This window comes from Phaethon aethereus (genome assembly GCF_964289735.1).
Source record: "Phaethon aethereus genome assembly, chromosome: 1".
Lineage (NCBI taxonomy): Eukaryota > Metazoa > Chordata > Aves > Phaethontiformes > Phaethontidae > Phaethon > Phaethon aethereus.
This window is the reverse complement of record NC_138575.1, coordinates 202754502-202781064: the sequence shown is the minus strand read 5'-3', so window position 1 is coordinate 202781064 and position 26563 is coordinate 202754502. Positions and strand designations below refer to the sequence as shown.

Here is a 26563-nt window from a genome sequence, read left to right as displayed (position 1 = left end):
ATTTAAAACATGACTTGTTCCAGCATTGCACAATATTAATATTGCTAAAGCTACTTAATGCTTACACATCTAATGCATATATATAGTAATCTGATAAATTTTAACCAAACTTTTTAATAACTGTTTCCAGTTACTCATCAATTACATCACGACAAATTTGGACCAAATGTTTCATTGGTCTCTAAATTTGTGCGTATCATTGGTTGCACATTCAGTCTCCTCTTCTGCATGACCAAAATTTTCCACTTTTTATGAAGAACTGCTCTTCATTTGGTCTCTCTTGTTAGACACGGTGCATCTCAGTCAGATTTCATTTGTTTTTTCAGTTTGGCAAGATCAGTGAGACATTCATCTCTCCATTTTCTCCTGGCATCCAGGACTTTTGGAACAACTGGAATTTTTTCAGACATTGCCTGGAACGGAAAATTTAAGATGATTAAAACTCATGTTTTAAAAATGTAAAAAGTTTCTCACCTTTGTTTTCCTGCTTTCCCCGTGTCAGACCAAGTAACCATCCACACAAACTGTTATTTACTATATCACAAGCAATAGGTCATCAATTCTTTACATGGGTGGTTGGAAATGAGCTAGCCTCTTGAGTACGAGAAGAAAAGTGCTCCCACCCGGAGAAGGTTGGCCTGAATGTGGCAACGAAGGTGCCTACAGGAACATCAAAGCAGCAGCCTCTTTTCTCAGCTTGCCCCACACAGCCACTGCCTAGTCTCTTTAAGAATAACCTTTTATTAAATAGGAAGGAGGCAACCTGGCCATTTCTGTGGCTAAAAATGTGCTCTAGACAAAACTCCTGTGTGTGTTTAAAGCTGTGATCTCTCTTCTGGCTCCTAATAAATGTAATGAGGGATACCATGCTCATTAAAAACATTTTGTCTTAGGAGTGCCAGTTATAATATGATCAAAATGACAGGGGAAGACATATAAGAAACCCAAAATTATGCTTTTTGTTGCTTATTGGAATATCTGGGAGAGAAAGTATAGTGCTATTTGAGGACACAAAGGTAGAAGTCTGAACAAGTTAGCACGCAAAAAGGTTATTTAAAACAAAATGGAAAAAAAAAAAGTATTTTTGAGTGCACAATCAAAGTGTATTAGAAGTGCCAGTTAAATGTATCACTGAAAGGAGAACAACAGGTAGTAAGCTCTGGCCAGATAGTACATTGTAACAGATTTTCTTTTAAAGAAAAAAAGTTGTTTTGAGATTGCAGGTAGAGATCATACGGTCATCTTTGACAAAATAGCACCTGAGGTCTTAGGTTTAAAAGGCAAGTGTTGAGAAACTCGGTAAAACCTGGACCTGCTACCAATGGCTGGCAAGCTGCACTCACTCCAGGAAAAAATCAGGGGAAGGGACAGAGGAGTAAGATAAGCAATGTTTAATGTTTTACTCAAGAGAGGATTCTTGCAAGTCCATCTTCGGCATTGAAGACTGAAGATTAAATAAAGAGTCACAGAAACAGATGCTGAAGTGGAATCCATCTTTCTATAAAGAAACTCAAACTGTTTCATGTCAGTTAAAACCTTCTAATCATGAATAACTCCACAATTATTATTGACTGTTATTATAAGTAGTCTATGTTGTTTAAGCATAAAAGAATCTTTCCTTTTTAACATTGATGATGTGGAAATTGCATTAACATACATAGCAACACAAATGCTATCTTCCAGACAGACTGCTTACATATTTGGAATTAAGCTCTGACAGCTGATCACATACATGTGTTCACAGAATCACTAAGGTTGGAAAGGACCTTCGAGATCATCAAGTCCAACCGTTAACCCAACACCACCACGCCCCCTAAACCATGTCCCGAAGGGCCACGTCCACACGTTTTTTGAATGCTTCCAGTAATGGTGACTCCACCACCTCCCTGGGCAGCCTGTTCCAATGCTTGACTGCTCTCTCAGTGAAGAAATTTTTCCTAATATCCAATGTAAACATCCCCTGGTGCAACTTGAGGCCATTTCCTCTCATCCTATCACGAGTTAGTTGGGAGAAGAGACCAACACCCACCTCGCCACAACCCCCTTTCAGGTAGTTGTAGAGAGCGATAAGGTCTCCCCTCAGCCTCCTCTTCTCCAGACTAAACAACCCCAGTTCCCTCAGCCGCTCCTCATAAGACCTGTTCTCCAGACCCCTCACCAGCTTCGTTGCCCTTTTTTGGACACGCTCAAGCACCTCAACATCCTTCTTGTAGGGAGGGGCCCAAAACTTAACACAGTGTTTGAGGTCCGGCCTCACCAGTGCCAAGTACAGCAGCACAATCACTTCCCTACTCCTGCTGGCCACACTATTTCTGATACAGGCCAGGACACTGTTGGCCTTCTTGGCCACCTGGGCACACTGCCAGCTCATATTCAGCCGGCTGTCAACCAGCACCCCCAGGTCCCTTTCCGCCAGGCAGCTCTCCAGCCACTCCTCCCCAAGCCTGTAGCGTTGCATGGGGTTATTGTGACCCAAGTGCAGGACCCGGCACTTGGCCTTATTAAACCTCATACAGTTGACCTCAGACCATCAATCCAGCCTGTCCAGATCCCTCTGCAGAGCTCTCCTACCCTCCAGCAGATCAACACTTCCACCCAACTTGGTGTCATCTGCAAACTTACTGAGGGAGCACTCGAACCCTTCAGATCATCTATAAAGATACTGAACAAGACCGGCCCCAGAACCGAGCCCTGGGGAAAACCGTTTGAGACCGGCCACCAGCCGGATTTAACGCCATTCACCACGACTCTCTGAGCCAGTTCTCTACTCAGTGAAGAGTACACCTGTCTAAGCCACGAGCCACCAGTTTCTCCAGGAGAATGCTGTGGGAGATGCTGTCAAAAGCTTTACTAAAGTCCAGGTAGACAACATCCACAGCCATTCCCTCATCCACTAGACAGGTCACCTAGTCATAGAAGGAAATCAGGTTGGTCAAGCAGGACCTGCCTTTCATGAACCCATGCTGGCTGGGCCTGATCCCTTGGTTGTCCTGCACATGCCCTGTGAGCACTCTCAAGACGAACCGCTCCATGATCTTCCCCAGTACCCAAGTCAGGCTGACAGACCTGTAGTTCCCAGGATCCTCCTTCCGGCCTTTCCTGTAGATGGGCGTCACATTGGTAAGCCTCCAGTCATCTGGGACCTCCCCTGTTAAACAGGACTGCTGATAAATGATGGAGAGTGGCTTGGCAACTCCTCCGCCAGCTCTCTCAGTACTCTCGGGTGGATCCCATCAGGCTCCATAGAGTTGTGGGTATCCAGGTGGCTTAACAGGTCCTTAACTGTTTCGTCCTGGATTATGAGGAGTTTATGGTGCTCTCCATCCCTGTCTTCCAGCTCAGGGGGCTGAATACTCTGCGGATATCTGGACTGGCTATTAAAGACTCAGGCAAAGGCAGCATTAAGTACCTCAGCCTTATCCTCATCCTTGGAGACAATGTTCCTCGCCCTATCCAGTAAGGGATGGAGATTCTCCTTGCCTCTCTTTTTGTTGTTAATATATTTGTAGAAGCATTTTTTGTTATCCTTTACAACTGTGGTCAGACTGAGCTCTAGCTGGGCTTTTGCCTTTCTAATTTTGTCTCTGCTTGACCTAACGAGATCCTTGTACTCTTCGTGAGTTGCCTGCCCCTTCTTCCAAAGGTGATAAACTCTCCTCTTTTCCCCGAGTCCCACCAAAATCTCCCTGTTCAGCCAGGCCGGTCGTCTTCCCTGCCAGCTCTTCTTACAGCACATGGGGACCGCCTGCTCCTGCGCCTTTAAGATTTCCTTCTTGAAGAATGTCCAGCCTTCCTGGACCCTTTTGCCCTTCAGGACTGTCTCCCAAGGGACTCTCTCAACCAGTGACCTGAATAGGCCAAAGTCTGCCCTCAGAAAGTCCATGGTAGCAGTTTTGCTGACCCCTCTCCTTACTTCACTCACAACTGAGAATCCTATCATGTCATGGTCACTAAGCCCAAGACGGCCTCCGACCATCACATCTTCCACCAATTCTTCTCTGTTTGTAAACAGCAGGTCAAGCAATGAACCTCCCCTGGTGGGCTCACTTACCAGCTGTGTCAGGAAGTAACTCCAGGAACATCCTAGACTGTTTCCTCTCTGCTGTGTTGTACTTCCAGCAGATGTCTAGTAGATTGAAGTCCCTTACAAGAACAAGGGCCAGCGAATGCGAGACTTCTGCCAGCCGCTTATAGAATGTTTCATCTGCGTCTTCATCCTGGTTGGGTGGTCTATAACAGACTCCCAGGAGGATATCTGCCTCATTGGCCTTCCCCCTCATCCTTACCCATAAGCACTCAACTGGGTCACCACAATCGTTGATTTCTATACAATCAAAACACTCCCTAACATACAGAGCCACCCCACTGCCTCTCATTCCAGGCCTATCCCTTCTGAAGAGCTTATAGCCATCCACTGCAGCATTCCAGTCACGAGAATCATCCCACCATGTTTCTGTGATGGAAACTACATCATATCTGTCCCTCTGCACAATGGCTTCCAGCTCCTCCTGTTTGCTGCCCATGCTGTGTGCATTGGTATAGATGCACTTGAGCTGGACTATCGATTTCACCCCCAACTCCAGCATGCCACCCCTAGGCTCATCTCTAGTGAGCCTGGTTTTATCCCCGTCCCCCTTCAAATCTAGTTTACAGCCCTCTTGATGAGGCCTGCCAGCTCATAAGCAAGAATCCTTTTCCCCCTTGGAGACAGTTGCACTCCATCTGCTGCCAGCAGGCCTGGTGCCTTGTAAACCACCCCACGGTCAAAAACCCCAAAATTCTGCCAACGGCACCAGCCCCTGAGCCATATGTTGATGAAGTGTGCTTTCCTATTCCTTTCAGCGTTCCTCCCTGTCACTGAAGGGATTGCCGAAAACACCGCCTGTGCTCCTGCTCCATCTATCAGTTGCCCCAGCACTCTGAAGTCCCTTTTAATTGCCTCTGGGCTTTAGTGAAGCAATAAAACAGGCAACTATGAAAAAGCAAAGTTAGGAAATGACAATACTTCAGTTAATTCCTATGGTCATACAAAGTATCCTATATAGTGAGTATAAACAAATTGTGGGCTTAGAAATGTTAGTAGACAAACTAGGTCGCAATCCAGCATGGCACTTAAACACATCTTATCTTTAAACATGCAAGTAACCTTACCAGACTGCTCATATGCTTAAGTTAAACATGTATTTGCATGCGTTACAGACTGGTGCTCTAGTTTGTAAAGTATACAAAAACAAGAAAAAGAACACCCAAAAGAAAAAAGCTACAGGGTTTATGCAGGAAGATGGGGTAAGAGGAAGACATGGGGAGAAAAGTCATGCAGGAAAGGAAGCTTGGAGCTGTGCATATTATGGTAGAGGATGCAGAACAAAAGTGGTAAGAAATAGTGTGGAGGATTTAATGTCAATAACCCACAGTTGTTAGAAGTTGACTCCTCTGCCTAGTAATAATGTTACTCAGCTGCTAGATCACTTTCTCTTGATGTATGTCAAAGTGCTTTGAAAAAGGGACTTACATGCATTGTATATGGATCTTTTAATCTGAAGTACACATTCACACAAGAAATACAGACTACAGATACCTCTAACGGTAAACTGAAGTGGTACAAATGTTAAAATAAAAGCTAATGTTCTTTGTTCTGAATGTCATTGCATTTAAGAATCCCATATTTACCTGACTGATTTTCTGCTCAATTTCACCTGAAAATTCTGGAACTGGTCCAAAGGTGTTCAGAACACGTCTCATACCTTCACGGTATCTTTCACAATAATTTGAAATACCTAAAAATAAGAGTGAAAAATTGCATTTCAACAGAAATTCCTACTTAAGTTCAGTAAAGGCTGCCTGTGCTTATCACTGTCTTAAATCAAGAGTCAAAAAAAAAGGTGTGCTCTTATGCTTAAGACACCTAATTGTCATCATGGAAAAATGGATTCTATCCACCACATTTCCATTAAGGTTCATGGAAAAATCATTTAGGACATGCCTTCATTGCAAAACCAATTCATGTTACATACCAATCAGCAATGCTATGTGATGGATGTAGTACACAGCCATGGATATACTCGTGCTTTGCTTCCCCAACCAGTGTTCACGAGGAGAATACTCTCACTTCTCCTCTCCTCCTGTTTGGTATGTGTCATATCAGTTGAAGCATTCCTGGTTTTACTTTTAGTTATTATCCTGGAGTGTATCAAGAGCAACATGGCTCAGAGAGACAGGGTCAAAGGCATGGAGACCCAGGTGGCCTGCAGTGAAGGAGAAAGGCTTAAAGAGGAACAGATGGATCTTGCAGATCAACAGCCTGTATTGCAACTGGGGTTTGGCTTTTATGATCACAGGACCCTCTCTGATGGTTGAGCACTGGCACGGGGAGACAGGATCCACCTGACAAAGTGAAGAAAAAGCATCTTCGCAAAAAAACTGGCCAATCTGGTGTGAAAAGCTTTATATTAGCAACACTGGAAAAGTGAGGATTACAAACCTGTAGTCGTGAGTAAAGGGCGTACAGAGGTGGAAAGAAAAGAGTGCAGGCTAACAGGTAAAAGAGAAACATCAAGAAAGTATAAAAAAAGGCAGGAGTCCACCTCTAGTGTATATGCACAAATGCATGCAGCCTGGGAATCAAGCAAAGAAAATAAGAGCTCCATGTGTGGTCACATAGCTATAAGATTGCTGGAGCAACTGAGGTGTGGTGGGATGGCTCACAGAACTGGAGTGCTGCAGGGACAGATACACACTTCAGGAAAGACAAGGAGGGGGTGTGCTCTCTCTGTAAAGGAGCAGCTCGGACGTATGGAGCTATTCTATGGTATGGTGAGAGCCTGTGGGACAGCATCAGTGGAGAGGCCGGTAAAGGACATCCTCCTCCAAGGGCAAGAACAGTCCATCCTGATATTCAGGAAGACAAGTAAATGTATCAAGAGATTGGCTTGGATGAGCTCCAGTGCAAAAAGGAAGCATACAGGAGGTGGTAGCAGGGACAGACCGTAAAAGAGAAATTTAAAAACGCTGCCTAGGCATGTAGGGATGGCGTCAGGAAAGCCAAAGCGCAGCTCCGGTTGAGACTTGCAAGGATGTCAAGGGCAACAAGAAGGACATCTACTGTTACATTAGTAAGAGGAGGCTGAACAATGAAAGTGTGGGCCTGTTGCTGAATGGGTGGGTGATTTAGTGACAGGAGAAACAGGTAAAGTGGAGTTACTCATTGCTTTCTTTGCTTCAGTCTTCACTGGCAAGGTCTCCTATGCTTCTGTGCTTAGAGGCAGGGCTCAAGGAGAAGAATAGCTATCAGCAGTAGGCGACGATCTGGTCAGTGACTATCTGCAAGAACTCAGCCCTACCTGAGACCATGGGACGAGACAGACTCTATCCAAGGATATGAGAGAAATGGCCCATGCCCTTACAAGGCTGCTTTCTATTGTATTTTAAAAATCATGCCAGTCAATGCATCAGTGTCATCATTTGAGATCCCCAGATGACTGAAGGCAAATATTGCACCCATCTTCAGAAAAGGTCAAAAGAACAGTCTAGGGTACTAAAGGCCAATCAATCTCACTTCCATCCCTGAGAAAATCAAGGAGTAACTCCTCTTGAAACAAATTCCTTGGCACAGGAATAAGAAGAAAGTGATTGTGACAGTCAGCATGTAGTCACCAATGGGTACATCATAGTGTAAATCATGTCTGACTGACCTTGTTGCCTTATGTGATAAAATCATTTGATTTGTGGAAAATAGGAAAGTAGTGGATATCATTTCCCTCAACTTTAGAAGGGTATTTGACTCTGTCTCCTGCAATATTCTTGTATCAAAGTTAGGACATTAAGGTCTGCATGCTTGGACAACTAGATGGACAAAAAAAATGGGTTGGATACCCAGGCTCAGAGGTGGTTATGGGTTGTACTCTACCTGGAGGCCAATAAGAGTAGAGTATTGCAGGAATCTATCCTGAGACCTCTATTGCTTAACAGCACTTACTCATAAATGATACCAAATTGGGCAGGGGTGGGAGGTGGAGGGGGATGGACCAGCTGATACATTGGAGGGCAGGTCTGTTCTTAGACAGGCTGGAGGAATAAGCCAAAACAAAACCTTAAAAAAAATTAACAAGGACAAATGCAAGATCCTGCACCTCAGAAGGAAGAGCTCCTTGCAACAACACAGGCTTGTAAACCCCAAGAACTCCTGGTCATGGTAGCAGCAAGCTGAACATGAACCAACAGTGTGCCCTGGCAGCAAAGAGGGCCAACAACATACGGGCTGGGTTAACAGCACACCCATTAGAATGAAGGAAGTGATTAACCGCCTTTACTCGGCAGTCAGTAGGCTGCATTCTGTTTGGGATTCCCCAATACAAGAAAGACATTGACAAACTGGAGCAACTTCAGCAGAGGCCACCAAAATGGTGGGGGCTGGAGCACTTACCCTGTGAGGAGAGGCTAGGGGAGTTGGGCTTGTTCAGCCTGGAGCAGAAATGGCTTTGGGGGGACCTAATAGCAGCTCCCCAGTGCCTGTGGGGACGTCACTGAGCAGATGGAGCCAGGCTCTTTACAGTTGTTGCACAGCAGGAGGACAAGAGACAATAGGCACAATTTGAAACGAGAGGTTCAGACTGGATACTCAAGCACTGGCACAGGTTTCCCACAGAGCTTGTGCAGTCTCCATCTCTGGGGGTTTTCAAGACTGGATGAAACCCTGAGCAGCTTGGTCTGATCTCAGAGCTGACCCTGCTGTGAACATCTTAAAAAATACACGGTCAGAGAATCTGAGAACCAGCTAACTGGTAATAATGGGTAAAATGGCAGTCAAGTAGACCTTGGCTGAATTAGGGAAATCCATCAGCTCCAGTAGGAATCTCAAAAAAATTACTGTTGAGGCACTAGAGAGGAACTGGAATGATAAATGCACCAAAAATATAAATTGGTCATTTAGCCAGACATATACATCTAGTACACTTTTTAGTGCTATTAACTACCACATAATCAAGAAAGGATAGGGCAACCTTTCCCACTGTACATCAATCAAGAAGTAATGAGCTGCACCACAACAGTAAATGAGCAATGCTTTTCTGGCAGTAAGCAAGCTGCCGTGAGTAAGAATGCGATTATCCTGATGAACCTCCTAAATCTGAGAAGGGAAGTTCTGGATATCTACTAAAAGCTTGTGACAATCTCCCTTTTCCAAGAACCATAGAGACTGAAGAATTTGCTCTTTTTGTTAGCTAATTATCAAAGCAAAGAGGAGAAATCTGCAGAAGACAAAGCAAACAGTTACAGTCACCAACTCTTTCATGAAGACTCAGGAGATCATAGAGACCAAGAAGCGTGAACCTGAACTGCTTATGGTCTTATCCAACCACAAAATACAGGAAATGTAAGTGGGGTGGCCTGACTACCACACAAAAGAATGCAACTCGGGTCAAGAGTCACTAAGCAGTCTCTTTCCTGAATAGCTTGTAAACAGTTCCCTGGAATGCAATACTGTGTGATAGCAATACTGTAGAACTCACACCTGTCTAACCATAAATGGTTGACGTTGAAAGGTGGATGAAGGAATAGAAACCTCTGACTACTGAAAACTATGAATCATAAACTACAACACTTATACTGCTCAACGTGCCTGAAATCACTGAATTACAAGTTTTCCAAAAGGCCTCTGAAGTTAGAAAGAGTAAGAAGAACACTTGTGTTACTGCACCAAAGACAGAACTTTCAAAGGACAAATGCTAAAGGAAGTATTACATTTCCTTTAAGAAATTAGGACTCTGAAGTCACGATGACCATCTGATAAACAACTGAAAGGACAGAATGGGAAAACATGTCCGCTGCATGACAGCAACATGGAGAGTTTTGAGAATATTCACCTCTCAAAAAGTGGACCAGAAACATTCTCCAGTATCAGAAGGAAGGAGGCTACGAGAAAAAACAGCAACCCCGTTAAGTAGCTTGAACCCGTATTTGGTGTCAAGAATGTGCCAATCAGCATTTAGTCAGCCTCTTTCCTTGTGTTATCTACCCATGGAGCGTACGTGTTCCTAGAACACACTCTGGCATGTTCTGGCCTTCTGCAACACAAAAAGGGAGGTCAGCTGACCATACAGGTTTATTGGTGATCTAATTATATGGAAATTTAGTATTTTGCTCAATTTACTTGATTGACACACAGACAGAAACCTCCAAATTGCCTAGTGGGCTCCAAAACATCACTGGCAGGAAGTGAGGTTCGGGAAGAGAAGCATTTCTGTGGGATGCGGAATAGGCTGTGATACAATTCTACCTCTTCACTGAGGGAATAAGCAGAAACCATCCGCCTCCATAAACACTCTGGAAAGGACCACTGGTTATCAGGGTTTACTGACCATAACCTGTCATTAGCATAAGTGCTTACCTGTTACATCTTAACAGCTGGGCTCACAGATCAACCTACAGGGGATATGCTTATTCACATGAGCAATCTTGGGAACCCAAGACAATTCTGGATGAGACTCATGCACCAACCACAAGATGATGATATTTACATTTCACCTTGCTCACATGACCTTTTTCTTCTAACGCTGAGGAGTCTGAGCAACAAGTTTGCCTCAACATCATGCAACATCACAGAAAGTTCCCAGATGTAGAAGTAGGAATGACTGAGGCTGAAAAGTACACAACTCTGTGAACTTGCTGCTGTTGCCAGCTGGACAATCACAAAATCAAAAATGGCAATTCAGGCAAATCTGATAATTCAAGCAAATCCATGTGAGCAGCTGGCAATTCAAGGAATGGTAAACAAGGCAGTACCAGTTACCAGTTCTTCTGGTGCTTATGCAGATGACACAGGTCTATGACACCTAGACCAGTGCTAAATAGTTTGGGTTTGGTACTTTTCCAAAAGCAAGAGGAACCTCTCAACCACCTGGTAAGCTTGTGTAATAATACCACAGATCTGAGTAGTTTTGATTCTGGTACAGTCAGGAGAAGGCAGAAGAGAAAACTATGTGCCAGAAAACGTTTTCACTAGCTTCAATCTAAACAGATAACATTAGTATCTTGGGAAAGCTGAATGCTTGGATGTAGCTGATCCATTTACCTGGTGAATGTGAACTCCTGAGCTGGAGATGGCCTTCAAAGCTCACTCAGCCAGCTAGTCCTGGAAATCAAGCTCCTACTGGCAGCTCACCTACAGCCTGAATGAATCAGAACAATTTCTGGCTGGGTGTACCTCACCAATGCAACAGAGACATGCCAAATGCAGGTTGGGTAATACAATTCACTCACTGCATGCAACGTATGAATGAAAAGAAGCCTTACGCAAAGTCAGCAAAATCAGAAAAGTGAAAAAAAAAGATATGAGTCTAGAAAAGAGCAGCAGCATTAGTACAGTTGATCTCAACATTGCAGCTGAAATGGCAACATGCAGGCATGTATATGTATGCTGCATGCCAAGCAGGAAGCAGACACTGCAAAATCTTTCAAGTCTCAAGTGAAGGGAATACTCCAAAAGTTAGAATATACATAGATTCTCACTCAAAGATTAAAAAAATAATAATTTCAAAATAGCTAACTCAAGATAGCACTCCCAATGTGAAATGTCAGTGGAGCCTAGTGCAATCTTTAACTTGGTTTCAGTAATCAAGATCAACCCTATGCTGCCAGCTTCAAGAAGGCACTTGAGCAATGGGGAATATTGCTGGAAAAATCACTTTGCTTTTCAACTGCAAACTCAAAATTGGCAAATCTTTGACTCCAGGCTTTTAGATTTAGGAGTCCTTTGGTTCAAAGGTCAGGGCTATTGCAAAGATGGATGAGAATAGCACTTGACTGGAGCACAGGGACAAGAAGATGGAAAACAAATATGACAGAATCTCTTTAACTTTAATCCTTGTTGATACTGCCCAGGGAGCAGCTTAAGCTAGAAGAATTAGCATCTGTAAACAGCGTGAGAGAGACAGGGCAGCACGTGGGAGCTGGAGAAACAGGAAGAAGATGGCAAATGGGTCTGTTAAAAACAACCAACTTCTCTCCTTGCATCCTGTTGCTGTGCCGACACTGCGCCCCACTATGTCCAACTGGAGAAAAAGAATGAAGCAAGATGCATCTGGGACAGAGAAAGAGGGGAATCAAGTCTCAGCACAGAAATGACGATAGTTTCCTCTTGTCTATGTGGTTTGTTGGCTCGTTGTCTAAACCTCCATCTTGCACACTCACCTCATCAATGTTAGAGGGAAGGGGCTGTGGCAGATGTTGCAGCAGGCACCCAAGAACCACAAACACAGAGCAGAAATACCTCCAGGGAAGGTAAGAGTTTCCTGAATCTTCCTTCTACCACGTATTTACAACTATGGCGGAGAGTGGAAGAAGAGGAATGAGTAACAAAATGTTCTAAGGGAGTAGCAGATACAGGATTACAGAGAAGAAAGGGGGAATACGCTATCTTCCTTGAAAGTCCCAAACCCACTCAGCATTTCTCATTGTAGAGAACAGTTACAGGAACATGTTATCACAAACTAGACAAGGGCATTGATTCAAGGCTCTTCAGCTGCCCATAGATATCTAGGAAATGCAAGGCTCTTTATACCACCAACAAAGGAAGAACAAGCTGCTGCTTATTTAGCTTCAGTGAGAGTCCAGGCAGTTTCCAAAATAGCTAATGAACTGTCCCACAAGAATTTGTTCACATAACTACACTTCGGGTTTGCAAGTCCTTACCTGAAGGACTTGCACTGGTGTGGTGCAAGCATGGGTATCAGTGAAATGTCTCCAGTTGCATCATCAAGATGAACAGGGCATTGATGAAGAAAAAGGAACTCAGGACAGATATTTAGCTTAGGATCATGCATAAAATGCTTCACTGCCCTGAGAAGACCTATTCAGAAATGAGGTTCATAAACATAAAGGTGATGGGAGTAGTAGAAAAAAAGAAAGGAAAACATGACAGTATAAAATGTAGTATATAATGTTGATACATTATAGTATGTAAGCATCTTCAAGTATCTTGGCTTCCTGTATGTTAGGTCTGATTCCTTTCTCTTCATAAGAAAGACAACAGGCATGAGGGCTGAAGGATGCAAGCAAGGAAACTTGGTAAACCAGTCTGTCAAGGACACTACGTGTGGGGCAAAACAAGGAAGACAGTAAGATATTTGTGAAAGAAAACAAGAGAGGAGCAAGTGTTACTGGCAAGGGCAGTAAACACACCAAAGACAGAGGGTGCCTCATGATACTGAGTATTAGCTTGATGACTTTGAACCTGACAAGCAGCATAATAAGATACTGTAATGATTCAAAATGAATAGGCGAGATGGTCAAGCCACTGATGTAATAGCATCAACTATTTTAAGAGTTTGGGGTGGGGTTGATTTTAGCAAGTAAAATCTAAGAAAAGGCTGCACTTGGTAAGACTGAAGAAGAGTAAGGATGAGAACAGAAAAGAGGGGCATACTTCAGGAACATCATAGAGGAATCTGTCATGGTTAGGTTATGTTCAAAGAAAAAAAAGTCCCAACCTCTTTGTTTTGCTGATAGAGGGATTACATTTCTAGACATTACAGCTCCAAGGGAAACTTTCTAAACATAACCCTGTCTTCATCAAGGGTGTATCTCAACACAGATGCATGCTCTTAGTTAGGGTGTGACTTCACAGGATGCTTGCTACTCTACATTAATCCCCATATGAATTCACTTAGACTGTAGCTGCATGAATACTTTCAACTACCCTAAGACAGTGGTAACACCAAAAAAAGTTTCATTTTCACTGTCCCTGTGCTACCATCTCAACCGAAATGCACAAATATTTGTGCAGGACTACTGTGAATTGGAGCAAGGTATTAAACAAAGTTCATATGAACCACTTCTTTTGTTAGATCAGTTTCAAATCTGGGATAAATTCCTCAGCCTGGAATGGTGACCACACACATTCTTTGTTAGCACAAGGGAGAAGGATGCACCAAGATGTGTTCTTTAGGACACATCTTATAATGACTTGAGCAATAAAGCATTAAGAATTCCTGTACCAAGTCATGTGCTCCTTTCAGAAAGTGGAGGGAACCACTTTACACCTAAAAGTCCATAGAAGGAAACCGGTGCACAGCAGCCAGTATGCCAAAAAAATTCACATCTTTGCTTACTGCACACAAACTTTTTCATACAGAAAAGCCCTGCAACTGCATAGAGGCAAACAGCAGTTCTAGAAGGACTATAAGCTGCTTTCTTCAGCCTATTGGGAAGTGAATTGAATATATATAAACATGTATGAAATAACTGGTGGATTCATGAAAGAAGAGGTTTTTGTACGATTATGTGCCACTGTGATTATTTCATCTCAACAGTACCCTCTTACAAGTATTCCTGAATTAAGTTGAAATATTTTATTATCCTAAAACATAACACGTGGGTTGGACAGAAAGGGATGCAATCTTCCTTTTCTTAGATTTTAAGACCTTAACTTAGAGATTCTCACACCTTCTGCTTACTAGCTTGTGGTACAAAAGCTCTCAAACTGGGTTAAAGCTTGGTTTGCTCCCTACATGGCAACATTAAAGCAGCAGCCATATCAATGAAAATAATCTCTTGCTTTTGAACCAGCCAGCATGCCTGTCTACAGCAATTGTTAAAAACCATGCTTGGCTATGTTTTGCCTAGCCAGACAAGAAAAATTTCCTTCCTTTTAACTATGGCTTATGATTCCCTGTGCTTTCCTTTTCATGTTTTGTGCTTTTCATACAGCAAAACAATACTGCTCCTATCATCCAAAAGCAATTCATCTGGCAGGTGCTTCTAAGCCAAGCAAGCATTCCCACTTCCAGTACGAGAAACACAATTTTGACTGTGAAGACTAAATCCTAGCTTACTGGGTTATAGGGACTATACAACAGCCCAAATTTCCACACAACTCCTGTAGACACTTGTATGAGTACCACAGTGAGTGATAGGTAGAATATGAACCTGGAATGGTATTTTTATAAATGCAGGAGAGAAAATAGCAACAAAGATCCTTCAACCTCCTCCTATACAGCTCTTCTGCTAATATTAGCAGTTTAGGCCAAGATTAAGTTCCAGTTATAGCTCACTAAATAACCCACTAATAAAGTAACTGATCTAAGACAGCCAACTGTGAAATTTATATGAAGAACTTTTGCTGCAAACATGTAAAACACAATATATGACAGTCTAGCCTCTGGTTTTACAGATAATTTTTTGCAAGGGTTTAAAAGGAGCAGACAGTTCAAGAAACAAGAGATTCAGGAGATACAATCTTACTGAGCCTGGATCATCTTCAGTATATTCACAGATAGCAGGTACATATACAGGAGAGACATAATCCCATGATAAGTAAATGGCTAAAATGACTCTACTGAAGTCTGTTGGTGTTCCTTGTAAAAGATTTAACAGCATTTGTTGCAATGCTGCCATATGAAATCATAAGATGACAGACTCAATAGACGGAGCTTACTGAAACTGAAATGAACATTAATTTTATTTACCGAAACCAACAATCAACATTATAATACTATGCAATTTGGACGTGCTTTCTTCCCCCCAAAGCAGTTTCCTTCCTGTCAGTTGCAATTCAGTTCTCAAACCGCTGTTGCCACTTCTGGTCCTTTTAGTGACTTGTTGCTATGATTTTATTCCACACTCAAGGCTATTGGCTTACTGCCATATATTCAACATTTTTAATATTAATGCATGGATTAACTGGTAATCTAAAGTGGCCTGGATAACAGCTTTTGATAGGACCACTTATGAATATGGAGGAAAGGACATCAGAAGTAACACGGGGGAAACCTGGCATTAGCGCATAGGAAGTTCATGGGAGGATCTTGATGTATGCATCCCACAGGGAAAGAAATAACACTGATCTCAGAAAAAGAATCACTGGAATAATATTCTTCACTCAAAACAAAACAAAAATATCACATCACCCTCACCAAAAAAATCCATCCTCCAGGATCTCCCACAAATAACACTATTTTTTTCTCACATGCTTCCTGCATCCCCATCATCCTTCCTCACTGATAACACAGAGTTTAGGATTGTAGGTAACTAATATCTTATGGCTGTAAAGAAAGGCAGCTCCTGTGAAGTTGGTTAAGCTGCTAGACAGGCTAACAAACAGAATAGAAGGGGTTTCTTAGCTCTACCTCCATTTCCCTCCATTGATAAAAAATAAAGACTATTAGTAAAATGCATCAGAGCGGGTTGTCCTGGGCAATCAAGAGGAGGTCCATACTATTCCATATTATGCGAAGCAATACTGGGCAACCAAAGAGAGGTTGGCACTGGTACAGAACTATTAACATAAGCCATCATGTGTCCTGACAACAGCAATTTTGATTTAAACTGTCTCTGATGAGAGCAACAGCCTGTCAGCACATAAACAGGAGTAGCTCTAGATTCTGAGACAATGCATCTGCAAGGTTGGAAGTCAAGTAACACTGCTCATTATCCAAGTTACTGAACAAGCTGACAAGATGCTTTTGTGCAAGTGGCCTGGTCCACAAGTGTACTAATTATGTTATTTTAGGGTTATTTTAAATTGAGAATATTATATAATGTTAAAATAACTCTACAGGTATATTCTGGTTTTATATTTTGCAAGCCTACCACAGGACTACTTTTCTGATTCATCAGCCTATTGGATTATATTTCATAATTTTTCTTCTTTTGATCTGGAATACTAAAATTCCTAACAGAAGGTAGCATTAAATCTAGAAGCTGGATAAACTCTGCCATGAATAAGCAGCCTACACTTCCATGTGTTACTTAAAATTGGCTTGAGATGGGGAATTTCAGAAATGTTTTTGTAACAATTAATATTTCCTAATAGGAGGAAGGAAACTAAGCTGGATCATGACGGAATATCAAATGCCAAAGGGCACTCCAGGAAGAGCATCAAAATCAACCCAGATGACTTATATGATTCCATTCACCTCATAAACTTTGTTTTAGAATTACAGAATCTAAAACATGGATTAAAAAAAAAAAAGATTTACAAATATGATATGATCTCTTAAAGCGGATAAAAAATTTTTGGCATTAACAAGCATTTGTTTCGCTTTTATGTTTTAGTAGAGGCAGTTCAGCAAGTTACTCTGACAGAAGACACCATGCATGGATGGGGGCAGAACATCCTCTGCATGTTCCTGCAGAGGATGGCATAGCAGGTTCGTGGAGTGGTGGGGGCAGGACCTGACAACGCTGTCCTGCAAGACTCCAAGTAGATTCCTGTGCTTAAGGCTAGTACTACATGCATCTGTTCTGTTCTATGTAAAGAATGTATATGGTTTACATTGAGTAAAAAAAAAAAAAAAAAAGCAAAAGCGCACTCATCTACAGAAAGTGAGTTTCTGTTAACACTGGATTATTAGACGAACTTTTTCAATACCTTCTTTTCCTGACTCAGACAGTTCTGAACTATGGGTACAGCAATATTTGCAAAGCACTGGGACAAGTCTTGGAAAAAATGAAGTACACAGCTAGCGTTTCAATGATTTGTCATCTTTCTTCTGATCACTTACAATAGGATAGCCAGCATCCATTTCCTTCCACTGACCTCAAGGTTTAGATAAATTTTCCTTTTTTCATCATTACAGTAAAGAGAGAGATGAGTCACAGTTGTATAGCAATCCTAACCTGGTTTGTTATATAACATTTCTGGAGCTTTGTGCAATGTAAGCCTTCCCTTCGTATTCATATAATTTTAAACTACCCACCTTCTGCATTAAGATGCATGGTTTCCAGAGGTCCAATAAACGCGTATCGCATTCCCAACCCATCAGACATCACAAGGTCTAGATCAGTAGGAGATATTACTCCTTCCTGAGTAACAAAAGTAGAACAAGAAGGAAGATTTGTAAATGTTTGGTTTTAATGCAGAATTAAAAATGCTTTTTGTATATAATTAAAAAACTAAAGAAGTAATAAAAACTAAGGCTAGAAATAGCAGTTAGTTTGCAAACAGAAACACACCTGCTTCTGTTAATATGCAAGCCTTCCTATGGTTCAGTATAAAGTCATTCACATCACTAAGATTGCTGTAATTCATAATCCAAATACACTTTGATATATTTTGACAGTTGTCTTATTTTTAAATTTATAAATTAATACTTTTTCATACAGTACGTACTATTCGTATTTGTACACACTAGTTTGTCTGATACTTACTACTTATAATAATTCAAGTACTAAAACTAAATTGAGTTGTTTATGTTAACAAATATACTTTTTTCTCAGAAACTGAGAATCAGAGAACACAGAGCAAACGTGACACTCTTAATAGCATATGTGACCAGAAGAGTTTATATCAAATCCAAGCACTGTACCAGACCTTTTAAATACAGGAGTTTTGGCTAAATCTTACAACTCCCTTCGTATTCTCTTAGTGCTGGACTTTTGGGCATAGTCACAACTGGCAGAATGGGGGTGCAGCAGTGGGTACTACTCCTGAGGCCACCTGCAAAAAAGGCTGGGACCAAATACGCAGGCAATACAGCTGCCACTCCCTCCCACAAAACTCACTGAATATTCAACCTACCCAGTCTCAACCTGCCGAGGTTCTGGAGTTCATTGCCAGCCTCACATCTCAGAGCTGGCAGGATACAGAGCATGCCAAATGAAGCACTTCTCCTGTTAAAAGTTGAGCACTGCTGTTCCACCCACATGGTAGCACTTACAAGAAACACAACAGCCCCATCAGGTTAGGGCAAGCGCACAAAGGCTTGTAAAAAAATGAGTTACAGTTCATTACCTTAACAGATTTACTTGAGAATAATAATATTTACTATATGGGGTTGTTTTCCACCTACTAGAAAGATAGGAAGACCTGTTCTAACCAATTCCATCAGATAGAGCTTGGTTTCAAGAACTTGTCCTCTTTATTCCCAGAGACATAAAAACATTTCCTTCTGGTTAAAAAAGTGGAAGAGATGCTGAACCACTGTTAATTTGTCTTCTTACCCTACCTCGAGGTCCTCTCCCCACTCAGTGCCTCTTTCTTCACAAGCCCCTTGGAGCTGCACAATACAAGTATGTATACTCATCTGCTTGGACAAAGACAAGTCTTTTTCTGTTAAATTTCCCTCTTGCAAGGCCCTGTCTGAACGCTCCTTCATATCTCACCATGATCAGCTAGAGTTACGGGCATGCAGGACAGCTCTCCTGACCTTTTGTAGACGTTGACATCTGAGCTAGACATCTAGACTCTTTATGATCACTCAGGAGAAAAAGGAAATCAGCATCCGAAAGCAGGCATCTAGAATTGGTAAGATGAGTTGTGTCCTAGAAGGGCCTAATTCTCCTCACTGAATGAAAGATGAGTAAGGAGCTTGGATGTCAATGGCTATATTGCAGAAATCCCGTCTTAAGTGAGCTGAATCCCACCCACAGCGTCTTCCTGTGTTCATCAACTACATCATCTACTGTTACTTTAAAAGACAAACATAACTTCGACAGCTGGCCACAGACATCAGGTTTCATCATCTCAGATAGGCGTAAATAGAACGTATTATAAGACTCAACCTCAGGTCTTGATCTGTTAGTAGGCATTGCTCCTATCAAAAATAAGCCTGGCTGAATCCCTGCTGCAGGTGGCTTTTGAACTCTATCTTGAAAGGGAAATGATAACACAATTATTAAGATCTACCCACTATATATGGAACATGCCATTCTGGTAACAATTTAATTAGATGTCAAATGGCAGGGATAAGAAAGCAGTATTTTCTTTAACTTAAAGGTAAGGCATAGGCATGGTAAAGTAACTCATCCAGAGGCAGACAGCAAGATCTGCATAAAGACAGAACTAAATGAAAACTCCAGACAGCGTTTGGATTGCAGACCAGCATCACTGTAACTAACACAGGCAACCATATGTTCTGTGAAAATTTTTTCCCCTGACATGGCAACACAACTTCTCTGAACAACATCAGCAAAGTCAACAAAAGCGCTCTTCTGTTGGGAGTGCTTCATCCAAACAATGAGTTGTGCTGGTAAAGCTGTGCTTGATGAGTGATTTTTTTTTTCCTGGTTGACATGGATTTGTGGACAAAAGATTAACCAGAAGTTCCAGACAAGCATTTGAACCACAGCAGCAGCAGTTAAAAACTGTAAACATAACGTTAAAGAGTTAACAGGCTTTTGCAACACTTCAGAATCACTGCAAATTAATTTTCAAATTAAAAACTGATTTATTTCTTTTGATACTATAGTCCCCAGTTTCAGTACTGACATTTGAAGACCAGGTGTCCTCAGAATCATGAGATGAGTGCTTTGCTCTTGGCCTTTTCACTGTAGTTGTAATTTCATGGTTACAGCTCCTAAAAGGCAAAAATTGCTGCTACCAGAAGGAAGACATGACGGATCCCTCCACTTGAGGGCTATATTATTCTGTACACGTGAGCTCAGTTTCTCCTTGTCACACAGACCCTCTTAAAGAAAAGCCCTTTACTTTTTCTCTTCAGATATTCAAAACACATAAATGAGAAACAAGTTAGACTGTCCTCCCCTAGGGAATAACCCTACTCCCACTTACGTTAAGATCATAAGTTGGTGGAATGATTCAGTAGGGTGGGTACACATTCAGCAAGGTGTCTTCCACAAAGATTGGTGTTTACACTAAGAAGTACACAAGAAAGAGTTCCAACCCAGTTTCATTAAGTCTAGGTGTGAAACAATCTTCCCAAGGGGATTTTTTATCCTCTTCATCCTGGGTAACCCTTCTTGCAAGCCCTCGCCTTGAGCACTTGTCAAAGGGAAAAGGAAGTGTATTAGAGTTCACCAGAAGCCTTCACAGCTACAGAATTAAGGTCTTAATTTAAAATACATTCCACCAAAATCCTCAGTGACTCCAATGGCCAGTCAGACTTCAAGATCTAGACTAGCTCAGAATCCTCCACACTTCTTATGACACCATTTATATACCACAATTTCATCTTCCTGGACATTTTAATCTCCTGTGATGCCACAGTATTGTCCTAATGATCCTTCAGTCTTTTATTAGTGCTGCTCGCTATGCAGGGACCCTTTTCTCCTTTCTAAAAACCTATGGTGGTTCTGCAGTCTCCACCTTTAGGCCCTGACCTAACCTGCTTGATTTTAATCAACAGTCTTTACATCTGTGAGTCACACCCACATTGCAACTTCTGTCACCGACTTGGTTTGTAATCATATTAAATGTGGCATGGCCAAAAAAACAATTTTACTTTTTCTCATACTACCAATTCATCATGTTCTCCTACTTACTCCAGGCCGCCAATAGAGTTATTCTGGACTTCACTCCCTCCTGGAAAACATACTTTCTGTCTCCAAATTTGCCACTTCATCCTCTGTATCTCCCAAATAGAGTATTTTTTTTTTTTCTAATTGCCACTAATATATGCATTCTCTCTCAGCAGCACTTGTTACACCCTTCTCTTCACTATCACTTTAATCAAGTCCCTTCCATCCACGCCCTGATGAGATCTTTTTCCAGTCCTGTCATTTTGAGCATATGACTTTTCTCCTAAATCCGTCTACCAGCTCCATCTCTTTCCATTTCATCATGTTTGAGAAACTTTTTGTCCTACACACTTCACACCACCTTACTTTGCTAGCCTTTATCTTCCTTCTTCCAAGGCACCCTCACTCACCTCACTCTGTAATAAACACTTAGTATCAACACTATTTTTCTCCCTGGCCCTTTAAACTTCCTTTTATGATATCCCTCTTTTATGGGGTACTGTAACTAGATGTTCAACCCTCTACCTTTTCTTTGATCTTTTGGAAAGGTGCTCTGGATAACACTATAATACAATTATTAATAATAAGGAATTTGGAATTTAAAAAGTCTTGCCAGCATTTAAGGACTGCCAAGCTAGACATCTGAGAAGGGAGAGCTACATAAATTAGGGACTGAATCCAATGCACCTGATTGCTGTGAAAACAAACTAAACTGGACACACAGCCAAACCATACCTATGTATTTTCCAAAAGGTTAACAAAAATGGCAGGGCTGCCCGTTCTCCTTGTCTTCTACAATGACTACAACCTAAATGAAAACCCACCTTTTAAAGAAAAAAATACATTAAGACACTATCAAAAGCTTAGACAGAGGAAAATAACAGACTCTTAAGACACTTACTATATGATCCATCATGCAAAATAGTTTTAACAGGTTCTTAAAAGCAGCTGAAACTCCTAAATTAGATTAGGGCTGAAAAACTGCCATGTTCTCCTCACTATCTCTGCTGCTGTATTTCATGACCTCCCTGTGAATTCCAGGTAATGTTTAGAAAAATATTTCACCAAGATATGCTTCCACTCACTAATCCACAGTAAAAGGACAGTCCTAGATATTCAGACTTCTAATCTAAAGTGTTAGTAAAACTGTTTGGTTGTCATTTTCTGGGTGAAGTCAACCAAAACTTTACCTTTAGAATAAGACAAAGTCAAGCTAATTAACTAACACACTTTTGCAACATAATCACAAGCTACTATAGAATGTATTGGTAGCGGTAAAAGTACAAAAGTAATAGTGTCAGCAGTGCAGAGGGTGCTTCCCAGGCAAATAAAGGTCATAAGTCTCTGCTCCAAGGATGACCACTATCAATGGAGACATGAGAAAGTAAATAAATGGTAACAGGGAATAACAGAGAAAGCTGTTTGAGATATTTTTCCTATTACTAGCTACAGATTATTCTAATGGTTCCAAACTTGTAATATCAAAATTTAGGGTTGAGAAGAAGGGAATAAGGATATTCAACCTCAACATCTCACAGTACATCTTTTACTCACATCATAATCAGCTTTGCAACACTTCTACCAGAGACCTATGAATTAAAAACATGAATAAGAAACCTACACAAACATCAGTCTCACACATGCTATGTGGTCCTACAGAAGGTTCTCAGATACATGACCTTTAAGAGACAGACTGGACTGTTCCCAGTATCTGCTTTTTCATGGCATAAATGTGGAGCATGGGGAGACAGAGATAACCGGTGCAAAAAAGTTCCTGCCACAAACACCTGCATTGTCCAAGTGCTCATGACTTGCAAGTCAAAACAATGTTCAAAAAGACATCTTGTCACACAAAAAGACTAACTCAGATCCAAAATGAAACATCTCATTGTAGCACTCTTGCCTCAAAGGGGAACACTTGCTTGAATTCCTTCTTTTAGGGTCATAAATAATCTATGGTCTTTGCTTCTAAGCTCTTGTAAAGTCAAACTTCTGCATCCTTAAATCCACATTCCTAATTATCCACATGGCCAAAGTTCTTAGCACCCAACTGTATGTCACCAAATGAGTTTTCATTCTCCTACTTTCCTACAAATGGGGATCTCAACCTTCAGGCCTCCTAATTTTTCACCACCTTAACTCCCTACTTCCCACTCCCACATTTAGCCCAGTCCTGCATTCAATAGCACTCATTTTGTGCCCAGCTTCAAAATCCCACCCTCCCCATGTGTGCTCCTGGGGACCCCAGCACCTTTGGAAAAGATAAACTATCCCAATACCCGTGTTTCTCATTGTTACCTTCATCACTTTGCCCTAAATTACGCTTCTCTCTGCTCCACCATCCATGCCCACATGCAATTTAAGCACCATGTGGAGCCTAAGCCTCAACCCAACCTGTTGGCAGGGCCTTACCTCAGATTTCTGGCTGTGTTATAGCCTCTCCTACTCTTGGACCCATGTGGCAGAAGTTGGTGAGCCCTACGTATCATCCAGCAATCAGCTATATTTACCACATTGCTTTCTATACAGCCCCATCCTCATGTTCATGCTCTGTATCAGAGCCCTTCTCCCATCGTATGATGCCTGTCCCATGCCTCACCCATCACACATCCCAACTCAGCATTGCTACAGAAAAGAGAAAGACTGGCAGGCCATCAGTTGCTGAGCTACATTTGGGAACTCAAATATATCCTGCAAGCTGCTCAGTCCATTTGTGATAAAATTTTCCAGGTAAATGTTGTTAGTACAGCTGTACCTGCATGTCTGTCCTACCACCAATGCCTTTTTTAACAGTACATTAATACTTCTACCGGAGAAGCTTCCACTAGTTTCTTGAATGAAATAAGCTCAACTGACTGAAAAACCCCCCAAAAAAGAAAAAAAAGACTGTCCATGCAAAGGTGTCTGAACTCTGACTTTGGTAAAAGCATATTCTGCGATTCTGTGATATGTGCACATGTGTGCAAGTGTAATCACAGAATCACAGAATCATTAAGGTTGGAAAGGACCTCTAAGATCATCAAGTCCAACCATCAACCCAACACCACCAAGCCCACTAAACCATATCCTGAAGTGCCACGTCTACACGTTTTTTGAACACTTCCAGTGATGGTGACTCCACCACTTCCCTGGGCAGCCTGTTCCAATGCCTGACCACTCTTTCAGTAAAGAAATTTTAAGATCACTCCCCTGGCATTACTATCAATATTTCTGAGGTGAGTACGCAGATGAGAACTTTCAAGCTTGCACCTCAGCAAAATCCTCAAAAAACTAGATAGTTGTTTTACATAAAGGGGCTGTTTAAGCTCATTTCAGTATTTATGCCCTTGTTATGTAGCAAAGAACTGATACACTGCAGTGCAAATACAACAGTCCTCCAGCAACAACACAGATTTTTCTCAAGCATTCACCATATGTTAAAGAAACCTTATAACAGAAATAGCATAGCACTGATCAGTTTATGACATTAACTGCAGGCATACAAAGGTACTTGTTCAGACATTTACAACCACAAGTAAGCTTGAAATTATGTTTTATGGTTCTGTCTCATTGTTCTTTTACAATAGTCAAAAGCAATATATATTATTAGCATAAAAATACCACAGTGTTCATAAGTAATTTTGTAAGAACATCTGTGTTCTGCATCCATGCTGGCTTGGATTGCCTCATCCAATACATGCAATTTACATATCTAACCACAGAAGGATTAACAGTGTGGTCATTTTGGACAAGAATACTTTATTAATATGTCCCTCCTGCTAATATTTGTAGTTTATCTTCTTCCACCACCAGTGCTTCTTAGGGTAAGGAAAACTTTTGTTACCAGAAGGAATCAATGTGCGTAAAACACATTAGGAGCCTCTCAAAGACCTGGGGAGGCTGATGTTTTCAACAATAAGAACTGAAGAGTGACTTAATCAGAAGGAAGAAGTACTTTTCCCCACTTTGAAAGTGGAACACAGCAAAAGAACAAGACTTGCAATAAAAATTACTAATTTGGCAGCACAACAGCAAAAACACAGAAACTGCCCCAGGCCTGCAGCTCTCCTGTCTGCAGTGATTCTCCTCCCATCAAAGGCACTGTGTAGCCTGAAGTCACACAGCTGAAACTATACACCTTTGATAACTGCTATTTGTCCAGGCTTTTGGAATGGAAATACAGCCAAAGTTGTTACAGTTTAAATGTGTATTTGCCTGAAATGAAATAACATTATACAAAACCAGAACAACTTGGAAACTTTGATGATGCACAACAAAAGCAAATTTCATTACCTGTCAGCACTTCAAGCACTATCTTGTTACTATTCATATACCACCACCCACCCAAAAAGCATCCAGACAGCTTCATACTAAAGGCTCACCTCAAATCAATACCTCTTTACCAACAGTAGCCCATGAAGTGTTCTTATACTCTTTCCGTAACTGACGACCAAATACAGAGTGATACTTTCAATGATATGCACTGCCTCAGCTCTCAGCAGTCCAGTCTGAGACTCTGACAGCCGGAGGTTGCTTCTGCATGGTCTTCTAACATGAGTGTGTCTAAATGTCCCTGAACCCATTCGTATTTTTAATGTTCTAGGTTTCTATGGCAGCGACTTCCACAATTCAGTTTATGCCTCTCAGAGACATGAAAGAATACTACTAGATTTCTGAGGCATTACTTTCCTGGATATCTGCGCTGGCCAAGGGTATTACAGAATCATTAAGGTTGGAAAGGACCTTCAAGATCATCAAGTCCAACCGTTAACCCAACACCACCATGCCCCCTAAACCATGTCCTGAAGCACCACATCCACACGTTTTTTGAACACTTCCAGTGACTGTGACTCCACCACCTCCCTGGGCAGCCTGTTCCAATGCTTGACCACTCTCTCAGTGAAGAAATTTTTCTAGTACCCAATCTAAACCTCCCCTGGCGCAACTTGAGGCCATTTCCTCTCGTCCTACACTAGTTAGTTGGGAGAAGAGACCAACACCCACCTCGCCACAACCCCCTTATGGTATTGTATCAATATCACTACTCATTATCAGACTTACTGGTCCACAGTTTCCCAACGACACTTTCAACTTTTTAAAAAAAAAAACTAAGGTGTAAGTGCTAACTTGCATTTCTACAGTATTATGCTAGCTGGTTTGTAAAAAGGGGCTTAAATCAGTATTTCATCAACTTCCTGTTTGAGTTTTGGGATTCTCAGATAAGTTCCATTTCTCCTTCACAGTCTGCCATTACTCATTTACTCTTTCCTCCTCAAAAAATCTTGTGCTTAGCATGACTTTTTTGACTTCTATGTCAGATCCCTTCCTTTCAAGCAAAGATTACAGTGTGGGAATCTCCTTAACAGTGAACATTGCAGTTCAGCTAGCTTTC

The 26563-nt window shown here is 41.6% G+C and overlaps 1 protein-coding gene across 1 annotated transcript in view; it reads right to left on the bottom strand.

The window, feature by feature from the left end:
* Nucleotides 1-299: 299 nt before the first annotated feature.
* CRYL1 (crystallin lambda 1) overlaps nucleotides 300-26563 on the bottom strand; it is a gene marked incomplete at its 3' end in the record, with an annotated part of 62812 nt that continues 36548 nt past the window's right edge. Inside the window, exons 6-8 of the mRNA XM_082014102.1 lie at nucleotides 17694-17799; nucleotides 5671-5777; nucleotides 300-413 (exon numbers count right to left, since the gene is read on the bottom strand). Coding sequence (XP_081870228.1) covers nucleotides 300-413; nucleotides 5671-5777; nucleotides 17694-17799 — 327 coding nt within the window. The remainder of the gene's footprint in view (nucleotides 414-5670; nucleotides 5778-17693; nucleotides 17800-26563) is intronic.